We start from the raw sequence: 19,830 nt of genomic DNA, 5'->3' as shown, positions 1-19,830 counted from the left end.
TCCCCCAGTTCATTCATTCATTCATGCACGCATGAACCAAAGCCGTATCTAGCACCTAACGCTTGCCATGTTCAGCGCCTTCTCCTTGGCATACTAAGCCTGTAAATAAACCCTCGTGCCAATTTCCAAAGCCCTTTCCATGTCCCTTCATGACTTCCTCCCCGCTCCCCAGAAGGCTTATCAATGCTTCACCAGCTCTACCCTTGGCACAGCCCCTGGGCCAACCCCCTCACCCAGCAAGTGAGAACCAGTTCATTGCCAGGCCTCCTGGGTCCCAGCTGTGAAACGTGCGCAGAGGCAATCCCATGTGTGTGCTGAGAGCTCCACATCCCAGCCTCTCTTTCAGGGAGCACCATGCTGGTCCCTGCACACAGAACATGGGCAATGCAGACTAAAGCCAGGTGTTAGACTGTCCAAGCCCCACAGCTGTCCCAGGGATGGGAGAAGGAGCTCAGCACGGCTGATCATCTGGGATCTCAGGGTCGGGGGGCAGACCTCTGAACTTCCGTGCAGACTGGGGAATGTGTGGAAGAAGGGGCTGGGGAGAGGTGCCGGGGGCGGCGAGACTGGTGCTACCGGCAACAGGTAGAGTTCCACCAGCTCCTCCCAGCGTGGCCATCAGCAAGGGCAGCGTGGAGATGGCCAGTCTTGGAGAGATGGGGCCTCATGTTCTGGGGCAGGAGCCCAGACCTCAGCAAGCCACGGCCATTCACTGGGCCCATCCTGTGGACTTCCTGATGGAGGTGACCCTGCTGAAGACACGGAACAGGTTGGCATCTGAGGGCCCAACTGAGGTCCAGCTACACAGAACAGAAAAACTTCTGGGGACAAATCAATGAACTGGAGAACCAAAGAAGAATGTGGAAAAACAGCAGAACCCAAAGCTGCTCCTAGGATAAAATTCATATGGCACAGACTAGGCCAAGGAAGCACAAGCAAAGTGCTGGGCATGGCCTCTGGGTGGAGGCAATGAAGGCCCAGCGTGCCTTCTCCGCCCTCTCCTCCAAGGTGACCTTGGGTGACTCCCAAACAGAAACGGCATACAGAACACCTGTGGGCCTCCTTAAAATGCAGATTCTGCTTCTGGGAGAGGCCTGGGATTCCACATTTCACAGGAGCACCTGGGGGGTGCTGACACCCCAGCACACACGTGGGGAGGGAAGAGCCACAGGGTCAGCTCCAAGATGGAGAAGACCTGCTTGACCCCACTGGACTCTTTGGGAGCAGACATCAGCCTTCCATTGGGTCAAGCCGCCGAGATCTGGGGATTTGTGGCCTCAGCATAGGCTAATGTACCCCAATTAACACATTAGGAGGAGGGAGTACCATTGAGTCAGGCAACCAGTGTTCACTGAGTTACTGCCATGAACTCATTTTGGGCCGCAGGCGCCTCCTTCCTCAGGCGGCACTCACTGCCCGGGGGGCTCAGTGCACGAGGTGGGGGCACCCGAGAGGGACGGGCCCTCCAGGGCTGCTCGCTCGGGGCATCTAGGAGCACCTCTTACCACAGCCCAAGCCCAGCACCGCGAGTCAGGGCAGAGTCAGGATTCGAAGCCAGGATCTTTGGATTTAGGAGCCCGTGTTTTATTCCAGTAACGCGAAGAACAGCCGGGCTCATTCTGGGGTCTTGTTGGGGGAGCTGCAGCCACCGCCAAGAGCCTCATGGGTTCTCTGGACCATCTCATCCCTCTGGCACCGAGCTTGGCCCTTTGGGGGGCCCGCCCCTGTGTAAGCCGTCAGCAAAGCGGCAGTTCTTGCCGCAGGGCTTTCGACACCCTGAACCGCGTGTGGGAGGCTCATCTCTGACTCTTATACCACCAAACACCCCGATGCCAGCCCACGTGCTTCCGGGACTGGCCAGGCCCCAGGGCCTCCTGCTGACCGCATGCTGCCATCCCCAGTGACGAGAGAGGACACGTTCCAAGCACATGGCCACACTCTGACTCAGAGAGGCCCCCGGGGGCAGGGGTGGGGGGAGGATGGTGCAGGGAGCACTTCGAGTCATCTCTTGTCACCTCCCTGGCCCTCGCTGACCCACGACTCCTTCACTGTTCTGGGAGCCCACGGCAGCCTCACCGCCTGGCTGTCAGCAGAGGTCGTCCCTTCCACATGGCCGCGAGCAGTGTGCCTCCCGCCAGCTCCTCCCCACGCCCAACTTCTCCTGTCTTCCTTCTTGCTTCAGACGGAGAAGAGGTTCCAGGAAAAACTGATCAACGATGATAGAGGTCAGAAGAGTACCTGGAAGGGGTATGAGGAACCCTCTGGAAATGTGTCTTGCTCTGAGTGGCGGTGACAGGGGTGTGCACGTATGGGAAGAGTTGTCAAGACGTATACGTCACACTGGCACATTCCCCTTGATCTAAAAAATATATGCCACTGAGAGTTTTATAAGCAGTAGCCAAAATAAATCACAAACAAAACCATGACAGAAGGTTTGGGAGCCCGGGGGACCTGCACTGAAACCTAGTTCTACTTTCTTGCTGTGCAACCTTAGGCAAGTTACTTAACCTCTCTGAACCTCCCTTCATTGAGGCATAGATTGTGAAGATTAAAACACCACTTTTTGTAAGAAGTACTTAGCCCAGGGCTGGCTTCCTCTGCGTGCCCTTTATGTAATCACTTTCATTGTTCTTAAAACCAGGGGTCCTAGCAAGGACGGGTGGGGCCCAGGACTGGTCTTCCCTGAGCACAGACAATAAGATGGGCACAGGGTCTGCAGAGAATTTAAAGATAAAATGAAACCGATGAGAAGTCAGTATATAAATAGAAACCGTGTCAGTATATAAATGTAAATCCTGTCCGTTGTAAAGTACTTCGTCCTGAAAACATCTTGTCTTGGTCCAAGTTCTCAACAATTGATGTGGTAACTGTTGAATTTTTTTTTTAAAGATTTTTTTTTTTATTTATTTGACAGAGAGAGAGAGAGAGATCACAACTAGGTAGAGAGAGAGGGGGAAACAGGCTCCCTGCCGAGCAGAGAGCCCGATGCGGGGCTCGATCCCAGGGTCCTGGGATCATGACCTGAGCCGAAGGCAGAGGCTTTAACCCACTGAGCCACCCAGGTGCCCCGTAACTGTTGAATTTTAATTAAGCTTCGAATTTAGCACATTTTAATTTCTTATCCTATTTTTTTTTTCTTTTAGAGAGAGAGAGAGAGGTCAAGAGAAGGGAAGGGGCAGAGGGAGAGAGAGAATCTCAAGCAGACTCGGTGTGGGGCCCAGTCTCACAATCCTGAGATCATGACCTCAGCTGAAATCAGAGTTGGACACTTAGCCGACGGAGCCACCCAGGTGCCCCCTAATTTGTTACCTTTTTTTTTTAAGTTTTTTTTTAAGTTAAGTTTTAATTTATTTTAGAGAGAGCAAGAGAGCACAAGCAGGGGAGCAGCGGGCAGAGGGAGAGGAAGAAGCAGGATTCCGGCTGAGCAGGGAGCCTGATGCAGGATTCGATCCCAGGACCCCGGGATCATGATCTGAGCTGAAGGCAGATGCTTAACCAACTGAACCACCCAGGCTCCCCCCATTTCTTTCCATTTAATAAACCTATCCTACGTGGAAGGGAACTTGGAGATCTCTAGGAAGACAGAGGCCCAGCGCCCATGAACTCAGGAGCACGCATGCACTGGCAGCAGAAGCTCCTGACAGTTCAGAATCTTGCTCAGCCCTGTCTCCAACCCTGGGGATGCGGTTCTGCACCCCGACAGTAGACTTGAAGCAAACAGTGGTCACAGAGGATGGTGAGGATACAGGTATTTCAATTCTCTCGTTCTCTGTGAGTTCTTGGAGTTTGGGTTTGTGCTTAAAATTTAAAACAGTGAGGGATGCCTGGGTGGCTCAGTGGGTTAAGCCGCTGCCTTCAGCTCAGGTCATGATCCCAGGGTCCTGGGATCGAGTCCCACATGGGGCTCCTTGCTCGGCAGGGGGTCTGCTTTTCTCGCTGCCTCTGCCTACCTCTCTGCCTGCTTGTGTTCTCTCTCTCTCTCTCTCTCTCTCTCTCTGGCAAATAAATAAAATCTTAAAAAAATAAAAATAAAATTTAAAACAGTGAAACAGTGTGACTGCGAAGGGTGGGGGGGCTGTCTTTATTTGGTAAGTGCAAGCTTTAGTTCATACATGAAGACTATTTGTCTCATCTCAAGGTCGTTACTGAAAACAGTCCTGCCGTGCAAAGGAGTGGGGCGCTCAGCCACGAGGAACTGGGCAAAGAGCACCCACGCTTGCCTTGGACTAAAACATAAGCATGGATAGACAAATAGATGTATCTCCTTCCCTGCCCGCCTGGGGACACCGCCGCCCCACCCTGCCTTCCTCCTCCAGCCAGAACCCACCGAGACCTAGCATGCATTTCCATCTATGTCCCCCATCCCATCGCCTCTTTCTCCAGGACTAGGAGGAAGTCTCCCCCTCAGCAAGTCCCTCTGTCTGACCCTGTATCTGGTCACTCTTCTTTTTCCTCACCCACCACCCGTTCTGGAAGCCAGGGCCCTCACTTCGAGTTTTGGGGTCCTGGTGGAGATTATGGGGGCCAAAGTCTTCCCCAGCCCCTGCTCGACACCCCCTGTTGTGACCTTTACCAAATTCTACAGTCCAAGCCCTTGTCCTCACACCCCTTACCCCCACTGGCTGGAATGCTGGAGATGCCCCCAGAAATGAAGGGTTTGAATTTGGGTGTTCTGCTCCCCCCATACAGCACCACTCCCCACATCCCCCAGCTCCAGCCACACCTTGGCTCCCAGAATAGGCACGTTATCCTTATTGTGCTGACTCCTGCCTAGGTGTATGTGCTGTTCCCTCTGCCTGCAAACCCTGCCTGCTCTTATCCCCTCTGTCTCTGTAAAGACACCTTCTCCAGAAAGCCATCCCTCACCTTCCCTCTGAACAAGGATCTCAGTATGCCCAGGAATTCCACCTGTTTTCCTGCTGTGGTCTCTCCCTCTCTGGGCTTTGTTCCAAGGTCGCCGTTGTGTCTCCAGCTCCCACAGAGGGGGCCTCAGAGATGGCCAAATTCAATGCAATGGATTTGGTTCTTCCAGACCATCCAACAGGGTCGGCACACAGTAGGTCCAGCCTGCACAGGCTCATGCACCGTGGGCCGCCTTCCAGAGCCCAGGAAAGCCGGCGGGAGGGAGGCCCCTTGTTGCCAAAAGCAAACAGGCCGCCCAGGGAAGTTTTGCTCTGGGTCACACCCGCCTCTGGGTGGCTGCCAATCTTCCTGCCAGAAACCACAGGCCCAGCCGAAACTGCCCAGAGTCCGGGCCACACGGCTTCGGAGGACTTGGGTCAGCGCTGCAAAGGGGGGTGTCCTACGGAGCTCCTGCTGGGTCCACAGCGTCCCGGGGCTCAGGCTGGGGTCTAGGGCAGGGCTGCGGCGGCCACCCTCTTGGGCTGGGAGGAGCAAGAGAGGCCCCTGCCAGCCTGTCACAGGCTCTTGGCACTGGCACTGACTCTGGCTTTCACACGCTCAAACACACACACACACACTCACACTGGCAGGCACCCTCTCGGTGGCCTCCGCGGTCTCATCTTCAGGTAAATGGGCTCATCAGTGGGAGCATGAGGATGGGGACAAGAGGGGGAATGCAGAGGCCAGTGTGTGTGCACATGTCTCTGTGTGTGTGTGTTTGTGTGTTTGCCTGGGAGTGACCTCACAGCCGCCGGAACATAAAATCTTACAGTAGGTCCTGCCTCCCAGGCTCAAAGCTGGCTCCGTGGGGGACACAGTGACATGAGAGGCACGCCACAGACCCACCTTCTGGCCTTCTCCCTCCTCTGCCTCCTCTCAAAGGTAAGGGGGCCCCGGGCCCCAAAATGTCCTGCTGACTTCCTTGGTGTGGTGGGAGAGGTGTGGGATCATTGCCAAGGATCCCCTGGAAGATTTCCTGCAGGTCCCTGGTGTCAGGCACAGCCCAGCTTCCCTCCCCGGTGCCCAGACATTTGTCTCTGGCCAGCTCTGCTGTGCTGCCTCAGGCGAGTCCCTTCTCTCTGAGCCTCAGCTGCTCCCTCAGCTAAATGGGCATAATGATCACAAGGTCTTTGCAAAGATCACAATGGTAATTCATCAGAAGGACCTGGACCATGGCAGGTGTTCCAAAGGAGAGGGCCACGACTACTGGCGGTTCCCAGAGCCCTTCTACAGCGCTGAAGGGGGTGTCCTCATTATATATGGGAAGACGCAACATACAACCTGCTTTGTCTACCTGGAGCCAGGATTTGGATGGATGTTGGTGTCTACCTGATGGGAAAGTTCATACCACAAGGGCATTACTGCTGTTGGGTGTGAGTGACCTGCAGACCCGGGCTGAAGGGGGACAGGGAGACATTCATGGAATAGCGATCTCCTCTCAGGGGACATTTTTCACAAGGTTTGTGAAATATCTACCTTGCCTAGCATATCCAACAACCTCATAAGGAATTATTATCCCCTGTTTTTGGGCAAGCAAGGCTCAGAGAAGGCAAGCAACTTGCCTAAAATCACACAGTGAAGAAACATCAGAGTAATCGAGGCGGTGGAGCCCAGGTGGGCTTGGCTGTGTGGGGAGTAGGGAAGGGGCACTTCTATTTGTGCCTCTCCTGCTGCCTGGGCCTCTTCCCCTACCTGGACCAAGGCCCCAGCTGCCGAGCCCCATCATTCCCTCAGCAAATGCTGAGCTCCCGATGCCATGGAGACTGGCCCCACCACAAGTCACAATCTCATTGTACGTTCATGCTTCTCTGAGGATGATGGCAGGAGCATTTCTCTCCTGGATCCTGAGCAGGAGTGGGGGGCAAGGCTGTGAGCCCAGCTGGCATCCTGACCCCACTGTTTTTCTCCCCCAAGGGGCTGAGCAACACCCGATGCCCGGGTGAGTGGCTTGGGTAGTTGGAATAGGGGACTTGGGGTTCCGGGGCCAGGCCTAAATGAAAGACTCAAAGGAAGCTGTCTGGGACTCACTGTCCACCCCTCCCTTATTCCCTGTCCCCAGGAGCTGGGCGGGCGGCATACCGCACAGAATCAGGGACTTAGTCATCATGAATACAGAAAGCCACAACCATCCTCAGGGAGAGAATTCTAATTCTTCCGGCAGCCTGTGGGCTCCTAGGCTCAGGTCTGTGAACAGGGGCAGGTGGCAGAGACCCGGAAACGGACAAAGTCACCGTGACCAAGAGTCAGCCATGACTTCATTTAATCCTTGTCCCCATTTCCAGATAGGTGGTCTCACCCCTTTGAGAAGGACACAGCCTCCTCCCCACGAAGGATTTACATGGTGTGTTGAAGGTCACACAGCCCATCCAGGTACAACCTGGATTTCAACTCTTTTCTAGAATATTCCACGTCCAGGGCTCATCCCCCTGGTGACTGCAGCAAGGCTCAGGGGAAACAGCATGAGTCTCCCTGGAGATCCAGGGAGTCCAGAGAAGACAGGTCTCTCCTTGGCTGGGCTCCCTTGACCTCTCACTGTCCCTCCTGAATAAATAGGTAAACTGAGGCAGAGGTTAAGCTGGCAACAGAGCTGCCCAAGGACAAAGGTGGGTTGTGGTGATGAGAGCCTGGGCCTTGGATTCACGTGGACCTAGATTCCAGTCCTGACTCTACCTCTTGTTGGCCTCGTCCCCACACTGTTTTGAGCTTCTGTTTCTTGGTCTTTCCTGTGGACACAAAGCGAGTACCTCATCTGAAAGGGTTGAATTAGCACATTACAGCTCACGGCATGCCCGTGGTTAATGCTGGCCACATCATCGGTATTATTAGTGGCCCCGCCTGGGTGTCAGGACCAGCACATCCCCCTAAGCCAAGCTCACCCCGTAGGCAGCTTGGGGCGGGAACCCGGGTACAAAGCAAAAGACCTGTGGCCTGGCCTGGGAGGGAACCAAGAACCAATTCTGGTCAGGGGCCCCACTACTCACTAACCAAGGGAGCCCAACCTCTGCTTTGCACAGGGACCCCAAAGTCTGGCTGATGTCTCCTCAGGGTGATTCCATGAAAATTGTTTCCAGATTTATTACAGTGTAGGCTTGGGTTCATAAAGAGGGGCCCTAGATGCTGCCATAGACTTCCAGACAAGCCGGATGCTGCTGGTCTGGACCAGGCTTTGAGGGGCAAGGCTAGGCCATCTTCTCTAGAATCTCTTCAGTATCACCCAGTCTCCAGCATGGAATTCCTGCAGAGATGGCGACTCGCTCCCCTGCGAGGCCCCGGGGCACAGAGCTGCCCGCAGGCCTCCTGACCAGTGCTGTCCCTGCCTGGAGCCACCGCCCCCACCCCGGCCCCCCAGGCTGGTTGGCCAGTCTGGGGCGGCCCCTGGTGGCTGGGGCGTAAGCTGCAGGCCACTGAAGGCAAGTTTGCAGGACTGGGGGATTCTAGGGGTGGAACAAAGAGGGCCAAGGGTTTCATTGCCTGCTTTGGGGCCACACAGAAGTTTGGAGGTGATTCATTCTATTTTTGTAAACTGTAAGTCTTCCATCCTCCAGATGAAACCCTTTGGTCCTCCAAAGAGCCTATGGAACTAAAGATCGACCCCCCCACCAAGGGGGCTACTTGGGAATATCTTGAATTATGCCTGCCTCTGGGTCCCCACCTTCAAATGGACATATGGGGAGACCATGGCATCTGGCTTCTGGCTTGATTGTTTCTCTGTCCTGAGTGTGGAGGAACAACCAGGACACTTGGATCAATACCTTGACCCTGTCCGTGGGGGATGGGTCCCTGGCTCAGGCTTTTCCCAATTACAGGATCCTTAAGGAGGAAGTGGGCTCAGCTTTGCAGCTAACACACTCTGACTTCCGGCAAGATGCTTTCTCTCGCTGGAGCTCAGTTTCCCCCGTCTCTCCCTGGCAGGGGAATGGGGGTTAGAACTGGAGCAGAGGTGTCAAAATCCTAGCTATGCATCAGAAGCCCCAGGACAGCCTGATAAAAACACAGATTCCAGAGCATATCCCTGGAAGTTATATTTGGGAAGTCCCAGAGGAGGCCTGGGGATCAGTATTTTACCAAGTTTCCTGGCGGATCTGATACATATCCAGAAACATACTCTGGATTGTTCCAAAGATCAAAAACATCTATGATACTGTGTGATTTATTTAGTTGTCAAGACAAATATCTCCAGTCTACATGCTAGAAAATGTGCAGTGCCCTGCCATTGTAATCCTTTGTTTTGCTGATTTTGCCTTTCTGTAAGCTTCTGAGGGTGGGGCCCAGGTCATCCCTTGTAATTCCCGACGGTGATCATCATGGCTAAGGCGATGAGCATCTACAGCATGGGCTCTGTGCTCAGGGTTTAACACGCATCATTTCATGTAGGAAATCCTGAAAACAATCCTCTGAGTTAAATATTACTGTTGCCCCCTTTTCACAGATGAAGAAACTGAGGCTTGGAGAGCTTGAGTAACTTGCTCAAGGTCAGTCAGCTAATAAGGAGCAGAGGCAGGACTGCGACTCTAGGCCAAAGTCCTTGCTCACGACCACAAGGCCACGCTGCCTCTTAGGGAAGGGTGTCGCCACACTGCCAAGGTTCAAGGCCAGGTCTGTGTGACCCTGGGGCCAAAGCGTGGACCCCTCACTGCCCACCTGGAATGCCCGTGGCCGAGTGACATGCTCTGTCTCTGCAGGTGTGTGCCCAGCTGTGCCCGACGCCCTGTGCCTGTCCCTGGCCACCACCACGATGCCCACTGGGGGTGCCCCTGGTGCTGGACGGCTGTGGCTGCTGCCGGGTGTGCGCACGGCGGCTGGGGGAGCCCTGCGACCACCTCCACGTCTGCGACCCCAGCCAGGGACTGGTCTGCCAACCCAGGGTGGGCCCTGGACGCCGAGGGGCTGTGTGCCTCTGTAAGCAGGTTTGCCGGACGGATGCGGGTGTGTTTGGGAGGGTCAAGGCTGAGGGGTCCTGAGTCCAAGAGAAGCTCTTCTCTATCTCCTCACTTCAGGTGCACCAGCTGGTGGCCCACATTTCCCCAGGCCCTCCTGAGGCTCCTCCCCTCTTGTCTTGGCTTCCACCACGCCACCCACCTGGACAGCGTCCCCTCATTCCTATCTGTCCAAACCACAACCGACTGTCAAAGCCAACCTCACACACTCCGCCCCCGAGAAGTCCTCTCAGATTCCTTAAACCGGGAATCACTATCCTTTCTCAGGACCTTCGCAACACTTCTGAGAAAATAAAAGTGCAACTGTTTACTTGGCGGGGGGCATGGAGTAATAGGTGTCAGACAGTATGCTGAAACTACCCCAGGACCCTCACGTAAATCACATAATCCTCACAAGGACCCTCCGAGCTAAGTCCTTCCAGACTCACTTTACAGATGAGCCAGCTGAGGCTCAGTAATATTAACTAGCATGATTACTGTTATGCAGCTCGGGACTGGGCCACACAGGGTGTGATGCAACAATTCATTCTGCCTTCCTCCTGGAGTGGGATCCCTAGGACCTGAGTTTGAATTCTGAGTTTGCCATTTACTGGTGACCTGGAGCATGTTCCCTCTCCCACCATTCCAAGCCTTCGTGCCCTTGGATGCTTTAGATCAGAGTTCTCAAGTTTGCTTTTTGGACCGGACAATTCTTTGTTATCATTCTATATTGGGGGAGGGGAGCTGTCCTGTATCCGGCAGGACCTTCATCAGCATTCCTGGTCTCTGTTCCTTGGACACCCCTAGCATGTCCCTCACCTGCAAGTCGTGACACTCTGTCTCAGACAAATGTCCCCTGGGGAACAAAACCATCTCCAACAGAGAACTACTGCTTTAGAGAAATAGAAAAATGGGAGGGTGTTCTTTTTTTTCTCAATAAGTCTTATAGAGCAATCTATGTCTTCATCTGTTTGCATGTATCCCTTTAAAAAAATAACAAGGGCTCATGGATCACTGATAATGAGTCCACTTACAGAAAAAAAGCAAGTTTTAAAAAAACCCAACAAGACTAATAGACATAAAGTTATCAATACTAAATCCTTGTTAAACACTTTTTTTTTAAATCAGGGAAGTATAATCATGAGAAGATAGTGATTTGTTTTATAAACTCATACATGATTGCTAAGAAAAATGTACCTAGGGAAAAAATGAGATAAGTATCACTTATCTTCCCAGGCTGCTGTTTCAATGAGCCAGGACACATCTAAAGCATTTGGAAGCATTTTATTTATCCAACACTTTCATAGCCCCTACCATGTGCCAGGCACTAAGGGCTTCACAAATACCACCTCATTTAATCTCACAGAAATCGTATGAAGTGTACTAATGTCATCTGCATTTTATAGACGGGTGGAAAAAAGAGGCACAGAGAGGTTAGGCAACTTGCCTAAGGTCACACAGCTCATAAGTGGCTGAGCTGGGATTTGAACTCAGGGAGCTGGCTCCACAATCTTCATGTCCATCACTCTACTGCCTGATCCTCAGCATATGATTAGTACATATTGGCTGTTCCCATCACTAAATTTACTAAGGGGCTTTTCTTATTCCATCTTGATTCAGACTTTAGACTGTAGCTGATCTTTGCTTCTTCCTACAACTCCCAGCCGTGGACAAGTAACATAGTGAGTGCTCATGAGTCAGATCTGGAGGCTGGTGAACCCCACAGATAAGACCTTACAGAGGCAGAGTCTAGGTCTTAGCTCTGGAGGGAATATGCTGCCTCAAACTCTCCAGTCAATTCCTAGCCCGACAGACCTCTGACAGCGGACTCTGAGCTGTGTGCGTGTCCACCATAAGCTCCCGACACCCCACACCCTGAGTGTGCAGCCTGCCCAGCTCGGCCAAGGGCATCTCCACTCTTCCTGCAGCTTGAATTCAAAACCTTACAATCATGAATTACAGTCATTCTTGTTATCTGTCATTTTGTACACCCCACATAGTGCCCACCAGCAAAGTCTTCACAGTATTCTAGAACCTGACATTCTGGTCCCTTCTTAGTCTCTCCACGGCTACCGGCCTGGTCTGAGCCTCACCATCACATGCTGGCTGTTGCAGTGGCCCTATAACAGTCTCCCTACTTCTGTCCTCACCCCCTACTCTGTTCCCAACACAGCGGCCACAGGGATCCTTTCAATATATACATCAGATCACATCCCTCTTCCTCCTCAAGGCCTCCAACAGCTTCCCACCGCCTCCAAGTAAAAGCCAGTCCTCTCAGTGGCTACAAGGCCCCGTAATGTCCTGCTCCTGTTTTCTCTCTGACCCTGCCTAACTCCCTCTCTCTCTCCTGCTCTCTGCTCCAGCCATGCTGGCCTATTCTGTTCCTTAAATACCCTAGGGGAGGTCCCACTGCAGGGCCTTTGCACTGGCTGTTTGCTCTACCAGTGTTCTTTTCCCCCAGGTATCTGCGTGGCAAGTTCCTGCATCTCCTTCTCATCTTTCTCAAATACAACCTTCTCTGGGAGGCCTTCTCCGATCACCATGTTCAACAGCCCTCTCCTGAACCTTGCCCCCATTATTTTTCTTGTTCTAACCACCATTGGACATCATAAACTCTACTTGTTTAGAGTGTTTATTTCCACTAGAGTGAAAGCTCCAACAAGGGCAGGATTTTTGCCTGTTTTAGTCATTGTTGTATCACGAGTCCCTAGAACATGTCTGGCACATAGTAGGCCCCCAGTAAATAAGGACTGACTGAATGCATCAATGAGAGTAAAAGCTCTGGAGAGGCTGGCAGTAACAGGGACCGTTCAGGGCACGTGTCTTGTGGGCACACCCTTTACACATGTGATCTCATTAATAATGAACGTGTTCCTTCTCCCACCATTCCAATAAACCCTTAATAATGAGGTAGGTCCTATTATTAAAATGACTTTGCAGATGAAGTAACTGGGGTTCAGAGGGGTGAAGTCACCTGCCTGAGGTCACACAATTTGCAAGTAGCTAAAGGAAAAAAAAAAATCCTCTGTTGTTCCTTCTCCTGCAAAGGACTCTCAGAGGGAAAGAGGGACAGGCAGAGATCACCAGATGACACGACTGGGCTCTGAAGTTATTTGAGGGAGGTTGCCGGACAAGGGGGCATTGGAAGGACCTGGAAGAGGAAGTAGGGTTTTGGCAACTATATGTGTATATGGTTGGCGGGGGGGCAGGGGGTGGCGGATTGAAGAGTACGTTTGGAGGTGCCTCCTGGTGTTTGGGATCCCGCACAAAGGTACACAGACCCCAGGGTGGGGAGTGGCCGCCCAGGGATCCTCAGCCCCACTCCCAGCCAGCTCTGAGCTGGAGGACCAGGAGAGGTGCCAGGAAACCTTGCTAAAATTATCACCCCTCCAGCTGACTTTCTGAAACAATCCCTCTGTTTACCAGATCCTCCCGGAGACCAGGAGCCCAGGGCTGTGGCCCCAGGAGTCTGGTGGGAGACCCCTCAGGATTGAGGGGCAGCTGCCCCTAGTTTCCAGGAAACTGGCGGCCACATGATCCAAGCCCAAGGTCAGGGATTTGGCGTCAGAGGGCTGTGGCCTGGAAGGAGCTGGGAGAGAGCTGGCTCTCGTTCCGTCCTCCCCGAGGAACGGACATCCCCCACTCCCATTCACTGAGCATCTGCTATGTTCCAGGCTTTTGGCAAAATGCCTTAAGTACACTAGTTCCTTTAATCCTCCAGTGGCCCTGGGAGCCAGGTAATTTGGCTCAGAGAGGTGCAGTGACCTGTCCCAAGCCCCACAGTTAGCAAGTGGGAACAGGGGCTGGCACCCACATCTGCGCAGGTCCCAAATCCCTGTGTGGGTCCCAGATCCCTGCGTAGGTATGGGCCTGTTGGAGGTTTTATTCTGAAGACCTGGGAAAACCTGCCTTCAGGCAAATCTTTCCCCAGATCCAGCTGCACTACCCCTGGAGTCTCCAGGACTTTCGGCTCCTCCTTGCTCTGCCCTCCCTGGGCGGCTCACCTATGCCTCTCCTTGGCTTTTCATTCTGTCTGGCAGATGGTGACTTTCACATCTGTCCCCCGCCTGGTGCTCCATCTTTCAAGATAAGGACTATGTCTTAGTCCTGTCTAGGAGCCCAGTGGCTTGGCACCCAGGAGGGGCACATGACACATCTCCGGAACTGTAAGAAATCAGAACCCTTTTATGAGTGTCTCTTCTTTGCTGGGTCTTGCACGAGGCATTCATTCAAACGACCTGGGAGTGTCCCAGCCATGCTCTGAGCCAGCATTGGGCGGCCCCGGCCCTCAGGGAGTGCTTGCCCAGTGCAGGAAGTGGGAATAATGCCCATATCTTGAGGGCTTCATTTGAAGAGTGTCTCTTGAGCACCTACTGTATGCCTAGCACGGTGTTAGAAGTTATGGAATATCGTCTCCCGTACTGGAAGGCACGGAGCTGTTCTCATCATTGCTATTGTTAAGGCGACTCAGAGAAGTTAAGCAACTTATCTAAAGTCGCAAAGCCAGCAGGTTAAGCCCAGGCCTGGCAGGGATGACTACAACCTGGCAGAGGCACATTGAAAGTGTGTTGCATGAACTCTCAGTGTGTATGTAAGTTATATATTTAGTAATATAGTATGTAGTAATATAATATATAGTAATTAATTACATTAATAATAACAACAGAGCATCTGGGATCTGTTGAAGGTCTCTTTTATGTTGGATTCATTATATATATCATTTCATTTGGCCTCTACCACAACCCTGTGAAATAAGTGCCCTTATAACCCATTTTGCAGATAAGGAAATTGAGGTAAGGAGAAGTAAAGTCACTTGGCCAAGCTCCATAGCTAATAAAAAGCAGAGTGGGGGCTCCAACCAGGCCAGTGTCCCCACAGCCCCTATGCCAGGATGCGGTACACCACACTGTCTTCCCGACGGCACCAGGGGAGGCTGGCGATGGGGACCGGCTGGAGCGCCTTGGCAGTGAGCAGATGCGGAAGGGACTTGGTCCCCAGCCAGATCTGGGCCAGCTCTGCAGAGAGACCGGGTGGAGGATGCGGCTGGCACGGTCTTGCCCAGGGAAAAGCTGGGGGTCATGGATGGGGGTCCGGTTTCTCCTCTGCAGGGGGAGAGGATGACGGGAGCTGTGAGGTGAACGGCCGCCTGTACCGGGATGGGGAGACCTTCCAGCCCCACTGCAGGATTCGCTGCCAGTGTGAGGATGGGGGCTTCACCTGTGTGCCCCTGTGCAGCGAGGACGTTCGGCTGCCCAGCTGGGACTGTCCGTATCCCAGGAGGGTTGAGGTCCCTGGCAAGTGCTGCCCTGAGTGGGTGTGCGACCGGGGAAGGGAGCTGGGGGTCCAGCCCCTCCCAGCCCAAGGTGAGTGCTGGGTGGGCCCAGGCCAGGGCCAGGGCCACCCGGGGGTGGGGCTTCCCAGCAGCTGGGACACCGGACTTGTCAGAGCACCGGTTTCCCTGACCACTGCTGGGAGGGGCTGGTGGCTGAGGATACTCGGAAAGCCCAGCGGGAGTCACAAAACTTCTTTAAACTGACAAAACAACAAGTAAATAATTCTAAATCATAAATAATGGAAAATAAAAATTGGTGGCGGAATGGGGAAGGGAAGGGAGGGCTAGGATACTTGGATCAAATGCTCCCATTTCATAGCAGAGGTATACTATTATGATATACACTAGTATTCTATTTCTAATATATCGATATGCATTAATAATACACTTATATAATTTAAATATTATGTAGTATTATGAATATGTAGTTATTCAGGCTTATCCAAAGGGGAACTCAAAACTGAACCAGGCAAGGTGGTTGCCTCTGGGATGTGGGCTTAGGGGTGGGCAGAGGTGGAGGAAAGACAGTTACCTCTTGCTATAAACTCTTTAGTTCTAGAGAATTTGTTACTGTTACATTAGTGGGTTATTGTAGTTATATGAACATGATCTTTTTAAAGAAAGGCACCTGAAAAGAAGGCATTGGTTCATTGATGGTGGTGCCGCATCAGAGTAGAGCAGGGTGGGGTTCAGCATGGAGTCTGTCTGGGTTCTAAGCCCAGCTTCTCTATTTCCTAGCTGTGTGACTCTGAGAAAGTTGCTTAACTTCTCTGTGCCTCAGTTCCCCCAACTATAAGATGAGGGTAAATGTGTCTAACTTGCGGAGCTGTTGTAGGGGTCTGGATGAGTAAGCCCAAGGAGAGCAGTCACAGCAGCAGCTCGCACAGAGCACTCCATTCATGGCGGCTGTCATTATCCCTGTTGTGGAATGGAACATCCACTTAAATACATAGGAGGATGCCAGTGAGTTCATCTTATATATGAAAAATCTGGGTGGGACACTGTAAGTGCAATCTCATCTCCATTACGTGTGTCCGTGTGTGTGCGTGTGTGTCCGCATACGCCCTGCACACACACAGGTGCATATCACACATATCATAGGCTTTCTCAACCTGGGCACGAGTGACACTCCGGCTGGGTGATGCTCTCGTAGGGAAGCTGCCCTGTGCCCTGCAGGGTGTTTAGCAACATCCCTGCTGGGTTCCAGTAGCCTCAGTCCCAGCCGTGTCCATCAAGATGTCTCCGGACATTACAAAAGGAGGGGAGCACAGTCACCCCCAGCTGAGAACCATTTGGTTAATAAGGACCGGAAGAAAGGAGACCACAATATTAAGAAAGCAGAATAAGATGTGAGGAGGAGGAGAAGCTAGACGGTGCTGAACCCTCCCATCTTGTTCCAGGTACAGCCTCAGAAACCCTAGCAGCTTTGCCACCGAGTCCCAGCACCTCTACTCACAGGCCACAACCTCTTTCCTGGAAGATGCCATGGGGTACAGAAATGAGAAACCCACCACGTACTGGGGGACCATCACGGCCGGCACCACCGTAGCTGCCTAGTACCCCGCACAAACGAGGTGCTCACAGCACCGTGCTAAGCATGCCCCCTCCGTTATTTTACTAGGTCCTAACTATCACCCATTAGAAAACTTACATGGGAAGAAACTGAGGTCCAGAGAGGCTAAGGGACGTGACCAAGAGGGCGCCGCTGGCAGCTGGGTTGATTTGGCTGCCGGGCCCGGACCTCACAGTGCTGACCTCTCTTTCTTCCCCCAGGACCCCAGTTTTCTGGCCTTGTCGCTCCCCCACCCCCTGGCGCCCCCTGCCCAGAGTGGAGCACAGCCTGGGGCCCCTGCTCAACCACCTGTGGGCTGGGTGTGGCCACTCGGGTGTCCAACCAGAACCGCCTCTGCCGCCTGGAGACCCAGCGCCGCCTCTGCCTGCTTGGGCCCTGTCCACCTGCCAGGGGCCGCGGCCCACGGAACAGCGCCTTCTAGAGCAGGGCTGGGGATCTGGGGGCTCCGGGACCACCCTCCCCAGCAGGCAAGCCAGCGCTTGGGCCCTGAGCAGAAGGCAGATGGCTCCTCCCCACGCCCTTGGCTAGGCAACGGCATCCAGGCCCTGGAGGACCAGAATGTTCACAAGCCGTCTGCTCCATCTGGACCCTGAGATAGAGCCGGGATGTCTGCCCCAGCCCCCTTCCTCTACCTCATGGCCTAGGGGGCTGGCCGAGGTTTCCAGGGTCTTCTGCTCCATTCCCAACAGCCTTTATCAAACATGTGCATAGGCAAGCTTTCTAGCAGATAGGACAACCAGCTGTCCCTTAATCATCAGGCTGAGGCAGGTGCTGGGCTGGACTGGCTATTTTTCTGGGGGTGTGGTGAAGAGGGGCACACAGATATTCTGAATCTCCTGCTTCCTTTCCTGGAGTGACATAAAAATGTCCCCGTATATGTGTCTGTGCAAGAGCTTGTAGGTCAGGCTTATGCTGTCTGAGAAAGCTCCCCCACACCCCACCATCTAGGGTAGAATTCAGAGGTCGCACGTTTTGTGAAAGTCACAAGGTGAAATCACACTGTCTGGAAGAAAGTCGGAAAACAGGCCTGAGAGTGATCTATTAAACCCAACTTGTATTCATAGGAATGAACCTTTCTCAGGCACCTGCAAAGTACCAGGCGCAGAGCTAGACACTTTATATATAGGTTGGTTGCTTCGCAACATTTAAGACCAGAGAAAAGTAGGGGAGCATGAAGGATAGCCCCCTGGGGACTGGGAAACGTGGCCTGAAATAAACCAACCCAAGTGTGAAATTCTGCCTGAAGTCTCATGTTTTATTGCTTTAAAAAAAACAAAAACAAACCTATGTACAAATTTTCCATCCTCCCCTGTGATCTACATGTTATGTTTAAAAATAAAAACTGTGTTTTCATCAGACTCCAACCAGGAAATTGGAGACCACTCTCTGTATTTAAACAGGGATTTCTTCTTATTAAACTAATTTTATGGAGGCGCGGTTTACATGCCATGAAACACACAGGTCTTACCGTACGGTTTACAAAGTCTTTGAAAATGTGAACACCTGTGTGATCAAGACCTCCATCAAGGTCCAAAACGTTTCCAGAATCTCAGGAAGTTTCCTTTGGCCCCTTCCTGGTCATCTCCTCCGCCCCTGAAGGCAAACCCTGTTCTGAGTTTTATGACCAAATAGGATGGAAAGCCGGTTCTCGAACCTCACATCAATAGACTGGGTACTCTTCTATGAGTGGCTTCTTTCACTTAGTACCAGCTGTTGGAACGGAGGGTTTGAAGGAGAGCCCAGAAGCTGGGACCTGCCAGCGGAAGATGGAATCACAGCAGGTCCCTCTACCGGGAGCAGGTGCAGCCTTACAGAACTAACAAAAAGCCGACAGAGCTGGGGAGGCAGACCTGGCTTCTACGGTCCACCCCCCCCTGCCCCAGCTTCTAGGGGTGCCTCCCATGGGTCACCCCCACTGGGAAGGTAAGAGGCAAGGGAGCCTGGGAGTGTGGGGCGATGAGGTATGAAGCTGAGCAGGGGAAGGACGACCCAGCTCCCAGGATGCGCGACGACCCGCCCCTCGGAACAGCTGCCCCCGGGACTTTGCTCAGGGACCACCTCTTCCCAAAACCCCAGACTGAGAATCACAGGCAGCATCTGACCACCCAGTCTTCACAGAATAGAACTAACTTCAGGGCACAGAGGAGGAGACTGCTTGGGAAAGTGGTCTGTCCAAAAGCTGGTCTGCTGCTGGGGAGAGATTTTAGCCCACGCCAAGCTGACCTGACTCAAGACTGGGCTGATGGTCTCTCACACGCTGAGAGTTTCAGTGGGTCAGATTCCGCAAGGTAAACTCTGAACACACGGCCAGGAAAAATTCAGGTATTGTCTCTAGAAGTGAGGACAGCCAGGATGAAGACAGCTGCTAGGGGCTTTCCCCACAACTCTGTTGCACTTGGGACACACCCTAAAGGAAAGTGCTACTGATGTTCCCATTGTAAGGATGGGACAAATGGAGATTCGGAACAATGAATGAGTTGTCCTGGGGTTGTGGTGCTGGACCCCTGGCCGGCGGGCTGCAAGGTCTGCGACCTCACTACCCAGCAGCTCGGAACAGAGTGGCACAGGGTGGGCTCGGCCATCTGCCCCGTCTTGGCTCTGAGGTTTCCTAGTGTGATCTTAGGCAGGGTACCTAACTTCTTTATGCCTCAGTGTCCTTTCCTCTAAAACGGCGATGACGGCAGTACTCTACACAGAGGGCTGTTGAGTACTATGTGATTTAAATAACAATTTTTTAGCCATCATTCTCTGGACCTTTTAGTGCTTTAGTCTTTTCACCTGTAAAATGGGCATAAATAGAAGTGCCCGCCCTATGCGATCACTGTGTTGAGCGAGTTCCCATCACGTAGCGGTGTTGTGAGTATCAGGTCAGTCGTTCCTCTGTGTTCACTTGAAATATAATCTGTACAATCCTGCCTCCATGATTCTTTGCACGTCAGAGAGTGATATGAGGCAAAGGCTGAGAATTTTCTTGTTTATAAACAAGAGAAGGTGGTGTTGGGGGCAAGGTTACAGGTAAAAATCAGACTAACCCCCACTGAAACTCATAGCCCAGAGGTACCGGGCCCAGCCATTCCCCATTATATATTTATTTATATTTAAATTAA

At 52.7% G+C, this 19,830-nt stretch overlaps 1 protein-coding gene across 3 annotated transcripts; it reads left to right on the top strand.

The window, feature by feature from the left end:
* The first annotated feature begins 5,322 nt into the window (after positions 1–5,322).
* Positions 5,323–17,957, top strand: LOC111141684 (WNT1 inducible signaling pathway protein 2). Of its 3 annotated transcripts, XM_022494437.1 has the most exons (6): positions 5,323–5,528; positions 5,692–5,784; positions 9,585–9,801; positions 14,927–15,181; positions 16,551–16,640; positions 16,924–17,927. In XM_022494437.1, exons 2-6 carry the CDS (start codon positions 5,725–5,727, stop codon positions 17,142–17,144), a joined length of 843 nt encoding a protein of 280 aa, XP_022350145.1. In that variant the 5' UTR covers positions 5,323–5,528; positions 5,692–5,724; the 3' UTR covers positions 17,145–17,927. The 3 variants fall into 3 exon arrangements, with proteins under 3 accessions (XP_022350145.1, XP_022350146.1, XP_022350147.1); XM_022494438.1 differs by lacking the exon at positions 16,551–16,640 and having other exon boundaries at positions 16,924–17,957; XM_022494439.1 differs by having other exon boundaries at positions 16,551–16,962.
* Positions 17,958–19,830: the final 1,873 nt, after the last annotated feature.

This window comes from Enhydra lutris, unplaced genomic scaffold (genome assembly GCF_002288905.1).
Source record: "Enhydra lutris kenyoni isolate GAN:26980312 unplaced genomic scaffold, ASM228890v2 scaffoldscaffold6, whole genome shotgun sequence".
In the NCBI taxonomy this organism is placed as follows: Eukaryota; Metazoa; Chordata; class Mammalia; order Carnivora; family Mustelidae; genus Enhydra; species Enhydra lutris.
This window is presented reverse-complemented; position numbering and strand designations above follow the sequence as displayed.